A 21,069-nucleotide genomic window follows, 5' to 3' on the forward strand; every position below is an offset into this window, starting at 1 on the left:
CCGCACGCTCATTGGCTAATAGCTCGAGATTGACACATCGTTATCCAATGAGCGTGCGGGAACTTCCGACATAAAGTTGTTTCCTTTGAAAAACCAAAGTCTGATTATTTTGCCTCCACTGACGGAGCCTGTTGTTCCCGCCACAGAGACACAGTAATGTCAGAGCGGTGTTAACACTCACCCTGCCTCAGCACAGCTCTCACTCTCCTCCTGCTCTCTCACACTAAACGGAGGCTCAGCTAAACTCACTTCCTCTCTACTTACAGGAAACCAGCGCTCAGAGGAGCCGACCGGCCTCACATTTCACCCACAGACACGAACAGCGTGGAATTATTTTATGTCATAAGAAGAAACATATTCATGTTAACACTCACCTGCCTCAGCTCCACCTTCCTCCTCCTGCTGCTCTGAACGGAGGCTCAATACTTTCACTTTCACTGCTGCTCCCTAAACACAGAGGATGCTGGGACTTGTAGTTGTTTCCTTGCTGTGCGGTCTTCCTCTTTGTTTGTTTGTGTTTGTGTTCAAGATATTTCGATCATGTAAACATAGGGTTGCCAACTCCATGAGAAATAAATAAGGGACACCTCGTGGCCAGGGCCGGGCGACCCAGTTGTCTTCACCCTTCCCAGTGTGGTGAATTTTTTAGCTCTTTTTTTGTGTGTGAAATTATTTTTTTAACCATTTGACTTGAATTTGATTTAAGTAGATGCATATTCTTTGTGACATGACCATATGAAAATCATTTAGCCATTTATTTTTAGCTCAAAATGACAACATTAACACAGTAAAATAGGTCTCTTTCTTAAACAGAAGCCTGTCCTGCTTAACTCTTGAGAATAAAAGTAAATCTTTCTTTAAAAGAACTCTGTCGTGCTTAATTTAAAATTATATAAATTAATAGAAAACAATAGAAAGAAAAATATTCTTGTAACAGTGCACATTTAGTGCATTTAGTGCAATTGGCTTCAGTTGAGGTATTATTTCAGCTTTTCTAAAGCTAATCAGCTGCTCCTGTTTGTAAACCCGCTTGTTCCCATGATTACGCATCATAACTCATCATCATTATTCATCTATGTATTACTTTTATGTATTAGTCATCTATTTGTTGTAATCATCTATCCTTGCAGTTGTTTATTACACAAAATAAATTATATTATCACACTTCTGGCCACATAGCGCTGATATTCACTGCACATGCCCATATTAACCTTAACCAGAGGGTTTAAAAAACAAGCCAGTGTTTACATACCATATCTGCTTCTGCCGTGGCCTGGTGGACAAAAACTTGGTTAAGGGTTCCCCGAGCTTTCACGCCCCTCATGTTCTTCATGTGCCCACCACTAGAAGCATGCCTATGGAAAAAGTGCGCCGGCACACAGTGCAGTGCGCTTTAAAGGTGTTATCGTGCACTTTCCCAGCCAGGCGTTTTCCTTTTCCCATTCCTCCCTGTACTTTTTTTATTTCTCTGAGGGGAACAAACATTGCTCGCTCGTGAGCGTGTCACCACAGCCGCTCACACTGCTCATGCACAAATACATAAACGTTGGTGAAAAAGACGGAGCAGACCTTCCTAAAGGCCGTTATAACCTTGCACTGCCAGTGGTGAGCTGCACCAGCTGTGGCCTAATGTGGTCCCCCTCAGTTAAGGACTTCCAGGGTGGTGGATATTGGCCTGGCACCTTAAATTTCTGCACCCTGTTTTCAATGGATGTCTTTCAGTCTTTCTATGACATTAAGAAGCTGCAGCAGGGATGTCACTTAAGGCCTTTGTCAAAGTGCTGGATGAACGAACAGCCCATTTTGGAAGGGTGAGTTTCTAAATTTGTCAAGTTTAAGGAAATTGTGCAAATCAATGTTTACGATGACTGTCCGTGAATATTCTGTTGTTTGTCCTCTACTTAAAAGACTGGCCGAATATCAGCTGATGCCTTCAGCAAAAGTTTCTTGGAGTGGAGTGCTGTAAAGTTTGAGGTGGACAGGATGTGCAAGGAGCCATGCTTTAGCTGCCCTGCCTGCACTCCAGACATGCTCGCCGTCTCAGTTGATGGAAACTGCAAGCTTTATCGCTTTCAATCAAATGCAAGGTACGTTATGCATTGTGTACATAAATCAAATATGGATTTGTACAAAAATTGTATTTTGATGTTTCTTTTCAAACAACTGTCACCGTGTTCGTTCAGCACTTCAGAGCAGGGGAACTTTGAAGGTGTCTTCATTGAGAAAGATGAGGAAGTTGCTGAGTTTGTGAAATACATCCAGAGACACACAAATGATGTAAGATACACATATATATCAGTGCTGTCAGCGTTAATCTTGTTAAAATGACGTTAACGCCATAACCATATACTCATACGTGTGTGTGTGTGGATACATATTTGGATGGGTGGATATTTATTTTGTTTTTCTCTTGGTGTTGTCGTATTTACTTGACTTTATCTTAATGCACACTTCATTTTGTCACCATGTGTATTTAAAAAAATAAAAACATGGTTTTTATGAGGTGTTGTGTGAACGTGACTTGAGGCTAATTCAGCTAATTCTTTTGCATTTGTGTTAAAAAAGTTTTTCCCTGATAGGGCGCAATCACGTTGTGTCTTTGAGTGTATAGGTCCCGGGGAAAGGGTTGTGTGGATCTTCATCTTGGACTGCAGCAAAGGAGTCGACCAAAAAGTCCACTGGGAAGTTGGATGAAGAGGGCATGGAAATAGCTGTTTGTTTGCTGTTAGTCCTCCTAGCTGCATTGAACATGTTTCGAGGGGAGATCTTTGCTTACCCCCTTTTTCTCCAGAGGAAGTTGGCAGCTAGCGTCCCAGGACATATTATGTTCCTTTGCTCCGATGTGGCCTGTAAATATTTCCCATATTTAACCAACGTGGCTCAGCAGCGCCCTGAGCTGAGGAACCTCTTGTCAATGCGTCCTTTTGGCTACGTTCACACTGCAGGCGAAAGCGCACCAAATCCGACTTTTTTGACCCTATGCGACCCATATCCGATCATGGTGTGACAGTGTGAACGGCACAAATCCGATATTTTCAAACCCAATTTGGGTCACTTTCGTATGTGGTACTGAATCCGATACATATCCGATGTTTCAGAAAGCGACTGCTGTGTGAACGGTCAAGTCGCATTAAATCCGTCTTTTACGTCACTGACACAAGACAGACACCAATTATCAGCGCCGGAGAAGCGCCCGTTAAGACATCGCAAACGCTTCCTGGCCATCCGGTGAAACTGCTGGGAAGACAGCGTTGGAGAAACGTGAACATTTTATTTGTACTGTATAATCTGCAGATTCTGAGAGAAATCTGCAGCTATCCTTTGAAGCACCGCTCCTCTAAAACAGCAATAAGGATCATTATTAGGTTATTTACATTATTATGTAAATAACAAAATAACTTAAAGCAAAAATTGGGAAACGTGAAGTCCGAAGTCTTTATATTAAGGGCCATCAGTCAAACAATATTGTTGCTCTGGGTCTAAACAGAGCGCGTTGTGTGTGACATCTTCTTTTGGGCACGCGGGCCGCTTTGAGCGTTCACACTAGAGCGCGTTTGCTGTCGCATTTTATTTGTAGTGTGAACGAGCAGATAAAAAAATCGGATTTGATCAAAAAATCGGAATTGAGCATTAACACCTGCAGTGTGAACGTAGCCTTTCTCTCCGTCATGGATGCAAAAGCTCACACTTGGATGTGCGAGGTATACTGCAGCTTGTAGTCTTGGATACGTTTAAGACATTTTGTTATAAGGTTGAATGAATTCAGCAGTCATGTATTGTGACCTCCTTTCTATAGATCAAATGGGGAGGTGCGTTTCAGGATGGGGACGGTTCTACAGTTGGAGAAGAGGTGGAGCAAGTAAACAGTTTCCTGTCTAGGGCGGCCATCACAACGAAGTACATGTCTAAAGCAGGTGTGTGTCTGTGTGTGAGATTCCACTCAGTCTCCTGCTCATTCATTCTTATTTGTATACTAACTGAAATGCAGGGCGAACAGACATGCTGAGCCTCCTGGCTTTGGGCTGGAACAAAAGGAAAGTGGAACAACTGGGCCGCACTTTGAGCCAGAGATATCTAAAGGTCATTTTTTCAACACCCATTTTAATGTGTGTGGTAATGGGGGGGAAACACCAGTACTCTAAAAATGTCCATATGAATGACATTTATTAATGTATTCTTAGATCATAAGGATCTTTAGAGAACAAGTGGAGAGCCTGAATGCGAGCAGAAATGAGCTGGGTGTGGATGACGACACACTGCAGCAATGGGCTGAAGGTGAGTCTCAATATAATGCACTCGTGTATAACAACAGGACCCACCATGGCCTCATTAAAGAACTTAGAGTTAAGATCTTTCTGACAGTGTCAACAAACAATGAAAAATAAGCTTGTAAAAGCAGAATTGATGGCAGAGTTGTTGCGTTTGATCAAATTGGATTGGACCTGGGTTGAAGTGATGTCGTACTAGTTGGTTTTATAAAGCTGAACACCAACATACTTGTTATCTCATGATAATGCAGCACATGAAGGCTCCAGATGTCTTATAATGAATATCATCAAGTCAGTGATTACAGAGTCCACTGTAGTTTGGTGACTGTTACTCATCCTGTGTTCTGATTAATATTCCTCTCACTTAGAAACGGATCAAACTGATGGCAGCCTTGGAGCGTTGCAGGCACGAGTAGAGGAGCTTGTCGTCATCATCAGAGTGCGAACACAAAGTCTTTACAGACAAAATGGTGTCACAGTTTCTTTGAAACGGACCGTTTGATGCTCAGTTTGTACAGCTCGTACAGCTACTTTGTAAACAGAATAAAATCAGATCCAGGTTTGTTTAAGCTGGATGTGATTTGTTCTAGCAAACGAATTGATGAGTGTAGATTAAAATGTAAATATATGCATTATGTGAAGGTGTTCCTTTTTATGATTATTTACAGATAGCAACAAGAGGCGACACAGAATTCACAAGGTCATCTTAGATGAGAAGAAACGCTTGGCGGCTGCTGTTGACGACTACAACAAGGAAACAAGCAACAAAGCAAATCGTATCCAGTGATGCCCTCATGCAGAGCGACGTTTGGCCCTGGCAGAGCACAAGTGAACGTAAGCTCTTGATTTCTAAATATCCTTTTTAAACAAACTCCCAGTATCTGAGCAGCAGTTGAATGTTTTGTTCTTGAATCATAATATGCTGCTATGTTTTCCCATCTGATGTTGTTAAACTGCAGCTGCTGCTGACCTCCGGACAAAGAGAAAGGTCTTTGAGAAGGTGATGGCTGTGAGGCGCCTGAGAGAGGAGGAGATGATCCTTTGCAGGGAGATGCAGCATCACTGGACAGTGTTGCGAATGCGATCTGTGGTGTTGGGGACAATCTCCTCAGACTGTAAGCACATCTTTTATTTATTTATACATTTGGTGATGAATTGATTGAAAATAATAGCAGATGCTAAAGTCTTACTGGATCTTTTACCTATATTTGGGTTGCTAGCTAACACTGCCCTCTCCCTTAAAAAAAGTTTAATTACATGATCCTAACTCCTTGTGTTTATGAGGTGAGGTTTGTTTGTTTGTTTGTTTTACTTATATTTAATAGTTTTGTTGTTTTTACAGCCTCCCTTGTTGGCATGTCGGAGGATGCACAGAAAGGACTCCATAGCCTGGTTTAAAAACAAAGTGAACTGAAAGCTGAAACGCTCAAAGTAAAGGACGTGTACAAGAGAATCCTCAGCCACCAACCACTCCTGGAAATGGACTCGGAGGAGGAGGAGGACGTTTCAGACGATGAGAGTGATTTGAGCACTTCTGATGAAGACTGATTGTGTCATCATTGATGTTATGTTTGCTAGAATAAAAAGTTAATCACATCTGTTTAATGTGATTTTTATAATGTCTGTTTCAGAAATTGCTTATCAACAGACATTTTACATGTTGAGAAGAAAAATGTAATTCCCTTGGTGCAGTTGTTTACCCTGAATCATTCTTTCCCATCTAATTTAATGACTCGTGTACATGTTCAGATACAATAACATAATTGAATTCATGGGATGCTTTCTGGGCTGCTCAAATTACCACAAAATGTAAAAGCACCAGGCAGCACACTCACAAGGACATGTTTTGTTCAGTGTTTTGTTGAAGAAATCAACAAGTACAACTGAGATGTTTGCTGTAGTGGTGTGTTTGTTAAGAAGCATGCCAGCACACTGGTGAACTGACAGTCCCAGAATGCACCCGAGCCAGTGACTCGCCCCAGAACAAATGACATTAATTATCTAGAAAGACAACCGTGATCAAAGACTAAGTAAAAGAGTAGGAAACAAAAGATAAGGAAAGGTACTGTGGGGTAGGAAAGAAAGGCCAGAGCTGTGCAAAATGACCTCCAGCAGGCCACAAATATGCACGTCTGCTCAAACGGTCAGATACTGACTCCATGAGGGTGGTATGAGGGCTCGACGTCCACAGGTGGGGGTTGTGCTTACAGCCCAACATCGTGCAGGATGTTTGGCATTTGCCAGAGAACACCAAGCTTGGCAACTTTGCCACTGGCGGCCTGTGCTCTTCACAGATGAAAGCAGGTTCACACTGAGCACGTGTGACAGAGTCTGGAGACGCCGTGGAGAACCTTCTGCTGCCTGAGTTGGCAGATGCTCTAGTCCTGGAGTCTGGGAGGAGATCCATCAGGAGACCATCTGCCACTTCATCAGGAGCATGCCCAGGTGTTGTAGTGAGGTCATACAGGCATGTGGAGGCCACACAGACTACAGAGCCTCATTTTGACGTGTTTGAAGGACATTACATCAAACCAGATGAATGATTCTGTATTGCACTGATCAAGGAACCAACCCAATAGGAGCTAAAGGCATCCTCTTCACATTACTTAACATAGTGAGTTTATACTATGTTTAATGTGCATTTTCTTCATCAGTCTAGAACATAACATGTTAGCGCTCCCTGGTTCTTTTTGGAGACAGATCCTGAGACAGCAGGCAGCTTTGGAGAACTCATGCCAGCTGTGGTCATTAAGGAATCCTTTGATTTAATATTGATTTCATGACAACTATCCTCAGGCACATATTCCTGGATATATACAATGACACGAGTAGACACTAACCCCCAGCAGTCTGGTGCTATGACAGCATAACTAAGGGCTGACCTGAACCAGCCCCAACTATAAGCTCTATAAAGAAGTGAAGTCTTATGCCAACTCTTAAAAGTCTTGACCATGTCCACCTCCAAAACTCATAATGGACTTTGGAGGTGGACAGCTATCAAGCTCCTCACAGAGGAGCAGCTTGACAGCTAACAGCTCCCAATTTAGTTTAGTCCAAATACATGAATTCAAATTGAGGTGATAACTATTTATCAACAGTATGAATGTCTGTTCCCGTCCAACAAAGTTGTTACTACATACCATGTTGAGCAGGGCTTCCACTTGACTTTAACTTCTTTGTCCTGAAAAACATGATATAAACAAACAATTAATTCAGAAAGACATGCAGGTTGCATACAAAAAGGAGCCTACAAACATTTGTGTACTGTTGAATGGCTCAATATATTATACAGTTAGTTTACAAAAACATAAGAACCACTACAATGCTTGTACTGCCAGCATCGAGTGCATGTCAGCAAAGCAACACTGCTTACATTGTGGCTCACAAGCTCCACTCCTTTTCATCAAAACCAAAATTTTATCTACATTCTGTTTTTTACACTTTAAATCCCAGTTAGGTTAAATATTACCAGTAGCTTTTCAGATAAAACAGTAATAAAGTCCTAATGGTTTCATAAATCTTCATATTTTTTTTCATATAAGCATCGGGGACAAGGCTGTCTTGCAACTGTTGAGGTCACTAGTGTGCGCCCTATTTCTTCCAGGATCACTCTTCATTTGTAGGTTTTAGTGGACTCCTACTACTGTGAAGTGGTTTTCATGGGACAGGGGCTTGTATTCCAAGATCTGGGAGATTGTAGAAATGAGCTGTGATGCCCTTCTTGCCATCTTTCCAGAAATATCAGTGATCTGGAAGCTGTTAGGCTGACTTACAGCAGCAGCACTTTCTGCACCTGCAGAAACTCCAGGACACATTTACTAACAGTGTTTGTTGCTGTGTGTGCTGCAGCTGCAGCTTTGAATTTTTTTTGAGAGCTAATATTTTGGCTTTGGTGTCTTGTTATGAAATGTACAAGAGTAAGAGTGTTAGCATGTGTGTCAAAGCTACGTTTGACTGGGAAACTCAAAGCTCAATAACCTGTATCAACAACAATTCACTGCAGCCTGTGTAATATTTGATGCATCATAATTTATTCCAGTCTATCTTGCAAATACATGTTTGCGTTGCAATGTCATGCACAACACACACAACTATTAGAGCCTTAAGATCAAACCTGCGTCATTCTTTTGGTCCACTGCAGTGTAGCAGTCAAACAAGGAGAAGTGAAGTGGCCCCAAATGGCCAGGATAGAGATCAGAGGGTTAATGCGTAAAATGCATAAAAATATTATTGATTACAGGATAATACATTAATGTTAATATCAACAATAAGCTTTTTACTCTGAAGTTACAAGTATAAACAATGCTGTTGCATTTACACTTACATTTTTTACTATAAGTATGGAAACAAGTGAACAGCATTTTATAATAAGTTTAACTGGAATTCTGTACACTGAAAAACAAACAACAGATAAAAAACACAAACAAACAGCCAGTGCCTTCATCTGTCCATTAAATGTCAAACATCGCTTTGACCTGTAGTCTCTGCTCATCAGCACATGCTTTTAAAAAGAGCTCCATGTCCTCTGCAAACTGAAAAACAAAGAGGAAGAAGTCCCTCTACACAAAAACACTGTGGATGACAGGCCAGGCAAACATCTATTGACCTGTTTGAATGCCTCCTCATCATGTGAGCCTTGAAGTTTTTTTGTAAGAAGACTAAGACCACAGTGAGGACGTTTCATTTTCATGGACTTTCCACAAGCCCCAGTTTCATTTAGCACAGAGGGTGGAGCACATGAATGTTCTACCCAAGATTCAGGAAATGGTTTAGATGCTGGAGACGAGACATGGAGAGGGAGACGAGGCTCCACGGAGAGTTCAGTGGGGAGCAGTCCTGAATGCTGACATGACAATAATTGCCTTGCCATATCCCCACGCTGTATGACTGTCATGTTACAGAAGGGCAGTGAAAGTGCACCGGCACATCATTTTGTCTGTAAGAGAGAAAAAAAGAAAAAACATGTAATTTAAATGTAGTTGTATAGAATGCAGTCAGTTTATCTAACAATCAGATTGTACATATTAACAAAAATATCCAAGCCGTCCTCAATAATGAAAGCAAAATGGTGTGGATCACAAGAGCTGTCAGGAAATGTGGTGAACAGGAAAAATATTTAATGAAAACACTTTTTTCTCTCGCTGATGAATGAACTGAACTGTACAATGTGAAAAATAACTTTTAAGTCAACAAAGACCTGCAGAGGTGCTGAAAAGAAGTGCATATTTATGACTTTAACTATGAGGTATATTTAATACCAACATACCTTTGAAAGGCAAAGCACTTTGAATGTGTCCATTTATATGCTGCTCAATCTTTGCCCTGACAGCAGGGCTGAAAGTGGGGCACAGAGGGCAGTGAAACAGCCAACACGTGGTGCATTCCTGCAATTCTGGCCTGGAGGCAGAACTCCAATTTGATATTTGCATCTAAAACAGAGAGAAAAACAGATAAACACCATATACACATTTAAGTTCAGGTTTTAGCAGAAATAACACGTTACAGTTAGCATGTAAGAGATTTGGGAGAAAATTCTTTACAAAAACATAATTTACAAGAAACTTTTATTTGTGACATACGTATCTATTGACATATAAAAGACAATTGAACAAAGGCTAACTAACATCTTGGCAATAAAACAGAATAAATAGAGAATATTAGTATTTATACATATATAAAACTCTCTGTGACGACCTTTACAATGTTTTTGCAGGTGGAATGAGAGATATGAATAAAGTGCAATATGCAGTAAATGGAACAATGTGCATTGATGTTACAGATCGTGAAAAGTAGTGAAGTGAATTTGTTCATAACAAGCAAAAATCAAATACGTTTGAAACTGACCACTAAATGCTAACCAGAGGTGTCAAAAGTGCACATTCTTACTAAAGTTTAGATGCCTCGGGGGTCTGACCGTTGTTGTAGCGCTAACAAAGTGCCAACGTAATCAGTGTAAGCAAACTAGATGATTCCTACAATTATATAATTATTAACGGCAAATTTAGACATGAAAGACTCTGTAACAACCTTTACGATCCACTTGCAAGGTTTCCACAGTCGATGGCTGTATCCCAATTCAGGGTCTGCAGCCTTAAAGTTCGCAGCCTCAACGGTCCATGAACTCTGAACATCTGAACTCTGAAGCATGAACTCTGTGTCAAAGATTCAAGTTGCAGTTATTTATATTTCCTATCACCTTAAATCTTCACTCAAAGACACTCAAGTATCTGTGACAGTGTATATATAGATGTATCATATATAAGAGAGAAATATTGTTATTTTAATATGTTGGCATTACTAAATGTGGCTCAGTGCTTACATATATGTGTAAAAAGCAAATGTACGAGCTGTGATAACTGTGTCTGATAGAATGAAGAGTAGACTGATATATGAAATATTCCTTTATTGGGTGAGAAAATCAGACCATGTCATAACTGCTTTAAGTCATACAGAATAGACATCAGAGCCTTAAACAGGCTGACTTCTGCTAAATGGGTCAAACTGGGCAGAAAGTCTACAAACACATAACATCCTTATAGAAAATGATGTAACACTATAGATCAACTTAGCTCAGAATATATAAAGCATATAAACAATCACAGCAATATGATGCAACAAACACAGCAGTGCTACTGATCCAAAATACTCAAAGCTTCATAGAACTCAAACAAACATTTATTTTTAGCTCCATTCTGCTGCTGATACAGACTTTAGGTTTCTGAACATTAAACTTGTTGCTGCCTTTCATAGTGTGTAACTTGAAGGCCCTGAGTACTTTCTCCCACACTGGAAACACTGGGATGACAACATTATTTGAACATTACCTAATAAGACTGATTCAGCACAGACAGTTATGTTAAACTTTCCTAGCAGTCCTTCACAAACAGGGAACAGTCTGTCTATTCTCTCCATCTGTCAGCTGCTGCTGGCTCTTCCTCCTCCTCTTCCTCACACACTGCTGAGTTTGTCCTGGTGGATCATCAGGGCTGCAAAGCCTCACAGATGATGTGCAGCAGTGGGTCCCTCAGTCTGTCCTCACTCTGGACACTTGCAGTCGTCACACATGGAAATCAAATGTGTGATAAGCTGCAGGATTCAAACACAAGTGTGACTTATAAACACATGTTCATACTTTTATTCCACAATCAGAGAGAAAGAAACAGAGAGAGAGTGCAGGACCATAGCTGGACTCGCCATCGGGCATACCGGGCATTTGCCCGGTGGGCCGCTGGCGATTTTTTGCTTTTATGGGCCGATCGATTTTTTTTTTTTTTTTGGAAGGGTATAAATAACGAAAGGTGTTGGATTGGCCAATTGGTCATGATCGACTCTGGGCTGGACCAATTACAGCCGAGGAGGTCGGATGCACCCTCCCCCTTGTTTAGCAATCTTATAGATGAACTAAAGAAAATGGAGAACAAAAAAAGGAAAGGAGGTGCAGAAAAAATTAGGGCCAAAAAGAAACAAGCCCTTCAGGCAGACGCTGCCAAATGTGTAAAAATAACTGAATTGTTTGGCGGTAGCTGTGGCATAGCTTCCACAGATTTAGCAACATCAGCAAGTGGTGGAGGCCAGCAGGTGGATAAGGGAAAGGGGAGGCAAGAGGAGGAGAGACCCGAGGCGGCCGCCGGTCATAGTGGCAGAGGAACTGAACTTCAGGTAAGAAGTTATGACCTGCTGTCTATCTGTGTCAGATATAAACCAAGTTTAGTTGTAGTTTGTTTTCGTTGTGCTGACTTTTTACAGTCGCTTAGAATAACTGGTACTAGCTAGCATGACGGAGTTTATATACTGCTGGGCGGGTGCTATGAAGTTACTGATAGTAAATTTTATTTTATGCTTAAGGTTAGTTTCTCAAACTCCTCAAAATCTTAACAAATTGTGCCAATCCTTACATGTTGCACCAGGCTGATTTATCATCAAAAGTGGAGAAGTCTGTGACAGAGGAGACAGAAGAGCAGCAGAGAGAGATGGAGCAAGAGAGAGAAATAAAAGAGCAGGAGATGGAGATGGAGAGATGACTTTATGTCATGTTATTTTATAACACGGGCTCCATGTGGACATATTAGATTAAATGTTTTTTAAGACCAGTTTCTTGAATTACATGACGGTGTGATTTTTATTTTGTGCTTTTAGTGCAGAGAGAGTCTCTGTGGAGGTTGGATGTTCTCCCCGTGTTTGTGTGGGTCCTCTCAGGGGACTCTGGCTTCCTCCCACAGTTCACACACATTCAGGTAGTGGGGTTAGGTTAACTGGTGAATAAGTGTGAGCGTGAACGGTCGTCTGTCTCCTCACCCTGTGTTAGCTGGGATCCACTCCAGCTCGTACATGCCCGTCAGGCACCGTCCTCATACCTGTTCTGGTAAATCCAGTCCTGGAAGACACAGCTCACCTGGAATCTGTGTTCATGTTATAAAATGTTACATTTCATTAGAAGTTGGTTGTATTCCAGTTTTATGTTGCAGTTTTCACTTTTGAAAGGGAAGGTTAGTCCAGCTCAGTCAGATGCTGAATGCTCTCTTTCAGTACGTTGTTGTATTAAACGATGACTCAGCAGACGACACATTGTAGCCATGTTAAAAATCATGCAACAGACCCTTGGTCACGATGTCATTGTGGGGATGTCTAAAGGCTGGGTTCCTTCTAATAACCGTAACAAGTGTTTATGGCGCTCCTTGTGATGCTGGGTCAAAGTTCAGCCTCTGAAGACCTCGACGTGTTTGAAGTTATCCACAGGGTGCGAGGTCCACTTCAAAGGTGTTCTATGTTAGATGTTGGTCAGGTTAATCAAAATGGAAACTGTTGAGTTTACACATTAACCAACATGGTCCAGCACTAAACATCGTAACGCTTTTAGTTTTTGGAGAGAGGATGCTGCCATCAAATTCAAAATGGGCTAATATTTTTCTTTAAATGTTTCATTTTCTCACTTTGTTTAAAATACTGGTTTATAGGATTTGCAAATGATTGCATTCTGTTCTTAATCATATTTAACACAGCGGATCAAACGTGGGGAAGTGGGTGTTATATTCAGATTGTGGGATACATTTAGGAAATGTAAAACTTTTGATGTTAATGTTGTTTATTTGCAGGCAGTGGCGGTCCTAGCCTGTTTGGCACCCTGGGCGAACAATCCCTCTGGCGCCCCCCCCCCCCCCCCCCCCCCCCACCCCACACACACACACAGACACAAATCCTTACACACATTAACATAAAGCTGCTGCACACACACACACACACACACACAGAGAGAGAGAGTATGCATTGTATGCAGACGGCTACCAAACAGCCATCATAATTCGTCATACAATGAGAACAGGACAAATCAACAATTGACAAGGACTAATTAATATTTAAATCTGTAACATAATGTATTGTTTGGAGTTTAGTCTGTTACTGTTTGTTTGTTTACCATTTCTTCTTGGAGCAACTGTAACCCACATAATTTCTGACTCACTCTGATTCTGATAGTTTCAGGATGACCTGCCATTATCCAATCACACATCTGCTTACCTGCATCTTTTGCTCGTTTCTCCTCCTCTTCTTTTCTATTTTTTCTAAGTTGAGCACCATGATGGCTTTGAACTTTTCTTGTCCATCTTCCATTGGTTTTAATTTTGCACTCCAGTATGAACACAAATCCCCCAACACAAGGATCACCACAACATGATCTAATAGACCGACACCTTAGTTCACAGATTCACTTCATCTAGGGTGCATTTCTGAGATTTCACACAACCCAGGATTCAAATCATGAATACATAATGGACTTGGATTTACAACATTATAAATGAAATGTGCTCTTTTTGGAAGCAGCAGGGGCCCCCTCCCCTCAAACTGTAAATTTAAATTGTTATTGATCCTTTACCCCTGGTCCTAAAGTGTATATTTATTTTCTTACTCTTCTTATTGTTTGTTTACTTGCACTGCTGTAACTGGAGCCTCGTCATCTCATATCTCTGTATACTGGACTGTCTGTAGCGGAGATGACAATAAAGTTTACTTTGACTTTGGCAGCGAGCAGGCGCACCGAGGGCTCTCGCGCTCACTTTCGTGTATAGAATTTCGAAAAAACATTGGTGCAAATTATAAGTCTGTATCATGATGCCTGGTGTTTTTGTGTTTGTTGGTTTGTTTTTATTTTTCTTTATTTTGTGAGTTGGTTATTAGATGCTGCTCCAGCCGGTCAGACTCATCTGGCTAACCTAACAGCAGTCCTGGCCAGGCTAGAAAAATATGGATTGAGAGCAAACAAAAACAAATGTGAGTTCTTCAAGGATGCCATTGAGTATTGTGGACACAAGATCGACAGACATGGGCTCCACAAAACCGAGGACAAAGTTGAAGCAGTCCTGAAGGCACCAGACACTAAAAATGTGAGTCAGCTACGTTCATTCTTGGGCTTAATTAATTATTACCACAAGTTTCTACCAAACCTTTCAACAGTCCTGCACCCGCTGAACTCTCTGCTGCAACAAAATGTCAAATGGAAATGGACAAAAAACTATGAAGAGGCATTTAATTTAGTTAAGTTAAGCAGCTCATTACATCAGAGGAGGTTCTGACACACTTTGACCCCAATCTACCACTTCGCCTCGCCTGTGATGCCTCACCATATGGCATTGGTGCCGTGCTATCTCACAAAATGCCTGATCGATCCGAACGACTACTTGCCTTTGCCTCAAGGTCCCTAAATGCAGCCGAGCGCAACTATACGCAGATAGACAGAGAAACACTCAGTCTAGTGTGGGGAGTGAAGAAGTTTAATCAGTATTTATATGGACGACACTTCACCCTGATCACAGACCACCGACCGCTGGTGTCCATCTTTAACCCTCAGAAAGGTATTCCAACCATGGCTTGCGTACGCTTGCTTGGGCTTTGTTCCTGGGTGCACACACCTACACCATTGAGTTCAAAGGGACAAAGCTACATGGAAATGCAGATGGACTTTCACGTCTTCCACACATGCAACCCACCGAAGAAATGACTGCTCCAGCTACTGTGTTTCATGTTACACAAATGGAACCCCTACCTGTCACAAGTGCTCAGGTGAAAAGAGAAACGAGCCAAAACTGTTTAAGGGGAAGAAAGGAGTCCTCTTCGCTGTACCTGGAGCATTTACACCTGGCTGTTCCAAAACTCACCTCCCAGGTTTTGTGGAGCAGGCTTCAGAACTGAAGAATAACAATAATCTTGTCAAACGATCTTACTGTGAATGGTTGGCCGTCCTGTAGTGACACTCAGTTCTCTGCGTACTCCACCCACAAAGACCAACTATCCGTTTGCCAAGGATGTGTCATGTGGGGAACTCGTGTCATCCTGCCACCCAAACTACGTACAAAGGTACTGGACTCACTGCACGATGGACATTTGGGTGTTAAGATGAAAGGTCTTGCTAGAAGCTATGTTTGGTGGCCAGGCACTGATTGTGAAATGGAGAATATGGCTAAATCCTGCATTGTTTGCCAGCAGACGCTGCGCCAGCCTCAAACAGCACCTGTACACGCGTGGGAGTGGTCATCTGCTCCATGGCAACGCATTCATATAGACTATGCTGGCCCATTTATGGACTAAATGTTCCAGGTTGTGGTTGATGCCCACTCAAAGTGGCCAGAAATCTTCCCCGTAAAGCAAGCAACAGCTGCCAGCACGATCAATAGTCTTTGGTCACCGTTTGCACGCACAGGTCCGCCACAACAGCTCGTAAGTGACAATGGTCATCAGTTTACTGGAGAGGAGTTCCAGTGTTTCCTTGGGAGTAACGGCATACGACATATCACTTCAGCTCCCCATCATCCTGCAACAAAGCTGAACCAGCCAGTCGCACAGAGGGGAAACCGCTACAACAGAAAATTGACAATTTTTTTACTGTCTTACCACTCATGCAACAACTGGACACACACCTGCAATGCTCTTCATGGGATGAGATCTGAGATCACATCTAGATTTGCTGAAACCAGACATTCGCAAGGATGTCCAAGATAAACAGTCTTCCATGGTGGAAGCAACAAGAAACAAAACCAGGTTCTTCAATGTTGGACAAAGAGTTCTCGCCAGAGACTACAGAGACCCAAGTCAGAAATGGCATTCTGGCACGATTCGTTCACGGACCGGACCGCTGATATACACCATAAATGTTGGAGCCAACTTAGTCTGGTGTAGACATGTTGATCAGATTCTAGATGCAGAATGTCACGTGGTTCCAGAGCAACCTGAGAGGACACATCTACACCTCAAGATTCAGAAGAGTTTGCCCTCGCTTCACCACCTCGCTTCACCACCTGAGGTTCAGGGTTTACGTGAAACCACCGCGTGAACAAGAACTTCCCTCCCGGAAACAAAGCTTAGAAAATGAAGGTGACATAGTGAACAACTCTTTTTGACCAGTTGGTCATTTGTTGCCAGTTTGGCGTTGCAACTTAATTGACTGTTGCATGACTTTGTTTGCATTTTGAAGTCTTCAACTCATATTGGATATAAAGAAACATGCAACGTGCACTGAGCTTGTGGAAGTCTGGAAATGGATCTGCCTGTCAGTAATTTTCTATTTTGCCCACCCGCTGTACCTTTCCTATTTCTCTGCGTGTAAATGCATGCCTATTGTATTGACTTTTTCCTGTTGTGGCCCGTTGGCCTTTACCAAGCTTATCCACTACAAATCTCATGCATGCCTGAGCTAACTTATCATATTTTTCTTTTAGTAAAGAGGCTATGGCGTGCAAAGGATACTGGGCGCTTGGAGGCAGCTGTTGGACCATACAAGTTATTGGATTCCTCTTTTCGAACACTGCAGGGGTCACGGTGGTTTCTGATGAGGTAAGAGAACTTATCATTATTGAGTCTGATTTCGAGGTTCTGCTCCTTCTGAAGCATTTGCAGTGCAGAGACCATTAATAGTTTAAAATGTGCGGGTAGGTGGGGGGGGGGGGGGGGGGGGGGTTATATTGCAAAACTCTGATAAGGTTTCACCCATTCACTTCAACAGGAAAAAATGTTATCAACCACAACACAGATGTTGTGACATCTGTGACATCATAATACCCAGTTTCAGTGTATGCAGAAAGAACCTTTATCAGCAATTCTATTCCTTTAGATGTTTTTGTGTACAGCACTCAAGCAGTTACTTCAAAAATTGTTGCTGTTGTTGTATAAACTCAGATTTTTCAAAACAGGTCATTGATGCATATCTGCACCGTGTTATTGACAGACGAAAGGTAAGTAAGAAATGTCATTTACCTACTAATTTTGAAATAAAAAAAAAACCTATTTACTGTTCTCTAACATTTTTGTATACTTGTGCAGAATGCTGCACACCTGCTCTGTTCAGTAGTTGCAAGCTCGTTGTTTTCTGGGCAGTTCAGATGCCTCAACTGGTATGTTGAAAGCTCAGAAGTGGTCCAAACAGTTGACTCCTTTCTGTTGCTGAGGAAAGAGTTCGGTTCCTTTAAAGAAGACTATATTTGAAAACACCCTGAGACGCATGGTACCTAAGTAAATCCAAATTACTCTGCACTTCCAATCCCACAGATGAAGTTCCCAGTTGAAGACGTGGCTGTGCCCTGTGAACTTTGGTACACACTGGATTCTTGTGGTATGTGTTCATTTTGTTATTAATTTGCATAATTTGTTGTGAAGCAGTTTCTTGCACAAAGTGTTATTTTTAAATAAGTTTTCAGTGGCACAAACAATTGTAATTTTTAATTTAACTTTTTCTTTAGATTGTCAACATTTCTGCACAGAAAATACTGCTCATAGACCCCATGGGAATGAAGGTGTTTATGACAGGAAAATTCTGCGCAACTGGAGGTATGTATGATACTGAGGTGTTATTCTTAGATTAAAAAAAAAAACATCTTGTTTCATTACAAACACTTTTGTTCAACTAGGAATTTTCTGAGGATGAGAGGGCATGAAGACACCATGGAGTGGCAGTTACAGACTATGCAACACAACAAGCGACAGGATTCCTGCAGTTGTGGAGTTTTACTGTTAAAGGTAACCCGTATTCAAATGATTCAGTTTCTTGTTAGCTAGAATTAAGACTTTAAGTGAATTTAAGTGAAGTGAAAGTTATTTCGGTCAACAACAACAAAGATGATCATTTTACATAGAAGTACTTAATCATACAGTAACTGAAAAAGGAATAGGCTGAAGCCTTGTGGCTTATAATTATCCTATCCTTTACCTAATTAAGACTTTACATTCTAATTATGATCAATCTCACAGTTTGCAGAACACTACCTTGATTTTGGAGAGGTCAGTGAGGTGTCAACCACTACAGAGCCAGTTGTGCTGGAGCGAATGCAGATAGCTTGCACCCTACTTGAAAATCGAGGTAAGTCCAGTAAAGTCCTTATCACGTTAGTGCGTACTTCCAATTTAAATAGTGCTTTTCAAACAGCATAGTACAAATAGTGCTCTTCAAACACTTTCAGATAAGACCCTTCTCAAAGTCTAATTTAGACTAATTTTCCAGGAAGTATATTTGGAAAAAATGTACTATTATTTTTTAATTATTCAATAAATAATGTTTGATTAAAACCTAACTATGATTGTGTTTCAGGGAACGCTGAGGACTACTGCATTGTTTGCTCCATGTTAGATGCTAACGCTGACCGCAGCATGATTGAAATGGTAAAACAAAACAAAACAAAACAAAAGAAACACATAAGTCTTAGTATCATTACTTGCCAATCATAATTAAAATGTTGAGTAATAGTATTCACCAAACAGAATATGAGCCATTTATTTTTCCTTTCCAAGTGCAGTATGAATCTTGCCAAAGATGGGCACATTTTGCATGTGAAAAATATAAAGAGAGCAACCAAGAATATAAATGCCAAAAATGTAGCCAGAGTCAGACAGAGACTGTGCAGAGACTGTAGAAGGACAGAGCAGCAGCAGAGCAGTCCAGATACACTGATGATCCTCTGTCAGATCCAGAGGGACACACAGGGATGATGCTGGACTCTACATTGTGTCTGACAGTGGAGCTGTTCTCAGAGCAGTTCACTCTGCAGCACTGACAGTCATCTGCACTTCTTCTCATTCCTCTGTCAGTCACTGCTGGATGAAGCTCTCCTCTCCACCTCCCAGTAACATGGCCCAGTCAGAGCGTCTCTACACACAAGCTGCTGCTGCTTCAACCTCTCTGGATCATCAGGACACAGCTCCTCCTCTCTCAGCACACACACCGTCCTGTTTACCATCATCACCTCCACCTGCAGAGAGAAGAAGGAAGAGCAGAGGAGATAAACGAGTGTTTCCAGAGACTCTTCATCAGCTGTCAGTCAGTGATGCAGCACATCCAGTATAAAGAGCAGCAGGGACTTCAGTGCTGGGACTGTACTAGGACTCATTGTTGCTTCACTTTTTCTAATCTTTGGATTTTTATTGAAGTTGATGAAAATGTTTTTCCCTCCTAGTTTGAGTTTGGACTTTCATTCATTAGAAGAACCTTGGTGTGTCCACTCTGAGCTCTGTAGGAACCCCAACAACAAGCCCAACAATCCAGATGGACGGTTCCAGCTGTTAACTGGAGGAATTCCATCCAAACATCTGCTCTCACTAAATTCTTCCTCACCTACAGACTGTGTTCTTCACTGCTTTAAACTTGGAAACGAATGCAGTCATTGGTCTGCGTGCTGCTTTGTTCAGAGAGCTGATTGGCTGTTGACAGTGTTTGATCAGAGCGTGTCAGCCGTTACTATGGTGACCATAAAGGTCAGAAACAGGAAGTGTTTGTGTCCAATCCTGAAGCCTGTCACCATTCTCCTCTCACAGCTTCACTGAGAAGCTGCAGCTTTACAGGAAACACTGGATCTTTGTTTCATACTGACTGTGTTTAGTACAATACTGCTGACAGCACCACCCACTCACTCCATCACTCTACTGACCCCAGAGTCTCCAGTCTGTAGTCTGGACTCTGCTGAAGATCAGACAGCTGCTTCACATCTGGATCCTTCAGGTTGTTTCCCCACAGGTTCAGCTCTCTCAGATGGGAGGGGTTGGACTTCAGTGCTGCTGCCAGATAATCACAGCTGATCTTTGACAAACCACAGCACCTCAATCTGTATAAAGAATGAAAGATGTAAGTTTATTAGACAAAGTGTGAGCTTGAAATCATTCAGTGTTTCATCATCTGTTCAGAGCTGAAGAAGGTTCAGAATGTAGAAGTTTAGAAAATGGAAACTCCAAACAGCTGAAGCCAACAGGAAGCAGCTTCAAACAGGAAACTGTGCAGAGTTTCAGACTATATGTCCTGATGCAGCCAGTTGGATTTTGGAGATTTGAATCTCTGTTCTGTGACTAAGTCCTTGAATCATTTCTTCCAGTTGGTCCAACAAGACAGACTAAGTGTTGGACATGTGTTGTGGCTCCATTAGGGGAGCTTCTAAATGTGATGTGATGGCCCCTCTGGGTCTGTCAGGTCACAGCACTGAAGAGAGCTCAAACTGGGCACACAGTTGTTCCAGTCTGGACCAAAGACTATATACTGGGACTGAGGGACTGCTTTGACTGCACCCACTGGGACTTTTTAAAGGCTCATGTTCTCACTTAGATCATCGATTTCTACTTACATTTCTTTCTGGGAAAAATGGGGATTACTTTGGAAACAGGAAGTATTTTCCCCAATAAGCAGCCCTGGATTAGTAAATCACTCCAACATGTTCTCAGGCAGAAGAAGCTGTCTTGTTATGAGGGAGAGAAGAAAAAGATTGAGGCACAGAAACTTGTTGAAAGAGAGATAAAGCAGCTAAAATCAGGTGTAAAAGTAAAGCAGAGGATGAGCTGAATA

General features: G+C 41.7%; 1 protein-coding gene and 1 long non-coding RNA gene across 2 annotated transcripts; both read left to right on the top strand.

Moving 5' to 3' along the window:
• The first annotated feature begins 1,949 nt into the window (after positions 1–1,949).
• On the top strand, positions 1,950–4,770 carry LOC146577552 (uncharacterized). Its single transcript, XM_085268377.1, has 8 exons — positions 1,950–2,087; positions 2,184–2,277; positions 2,612–2,918; positions 3,655–3,701; positions 3,797–3,914; positions 3,989–4,080; positions 4,182–4,275; positions 4,637–4,770. Exons 1-8 carry the CDS (start codon positions 1,984–1,986, stop codon positions 4,768–4,770), a joined length of 990 nt encoding a protein of 329 aa, XP_085124503.1. The 5' UTR covers positions 1,950–1,983.
• Positions 4,771–4,777: 7 nt separating this feature from the next.
• LOC146577553 (uncharacterized) lies at positions 4,778–5,959 on the top strand. Its single transcript, XR_014891429.1, has 3 exons — positions 4,778–5,102; positions 5,228–5,383; positions 5,611–5,959. It is a non-coding gene; the product is annotated as an uncharacterized LOC146577553 (long non-coding RNA).
• Positions 5,960–21,069: the final 15,110 nt, after the last annotated feature.

This window comes from Mchenga conophoros, linkage group LG3 (assembly GCF_057382185.1).
Source record: "Mchenga conophoros isolate Kocher_MC1m ecotype Shallow Benthic linkage group LG3, M_conophoros_male_GT1.1, whole genome shotgun sequence".
In the NCBI taxonomy this organism is placed as follows: Eukaryota; Metazoa; Chordata; class Actinopteri; order Cichliformes; family Cichlidae; genus Mchenga; species Mchenga conophoros.

Bases quoted from the DNA above. Each gene is read 5' to 3' on its own strand.
- LOC146577552 (XM_085268377.1), top strand. From the start codon at position 1,984: ATGTGCAAGGAGCCATGCTTTAGCTGCCCTGCCTGCACTCCAGACATG. The intron at 2,278-2,611 runs GTAAGATACACA...TTGAGTGTATAG, and splicing joins TCCAGAGACACACAAATGAT to GTCCCGGGGAAAGGGTTGTG. The intron at 4,081-4,181 runs GTCATTTTTTCA...ATGTATTCTTAG, and splicing joins TGAGCCAGAGATATCTAAAG to ATCATAAGGATCTTTAGAGA.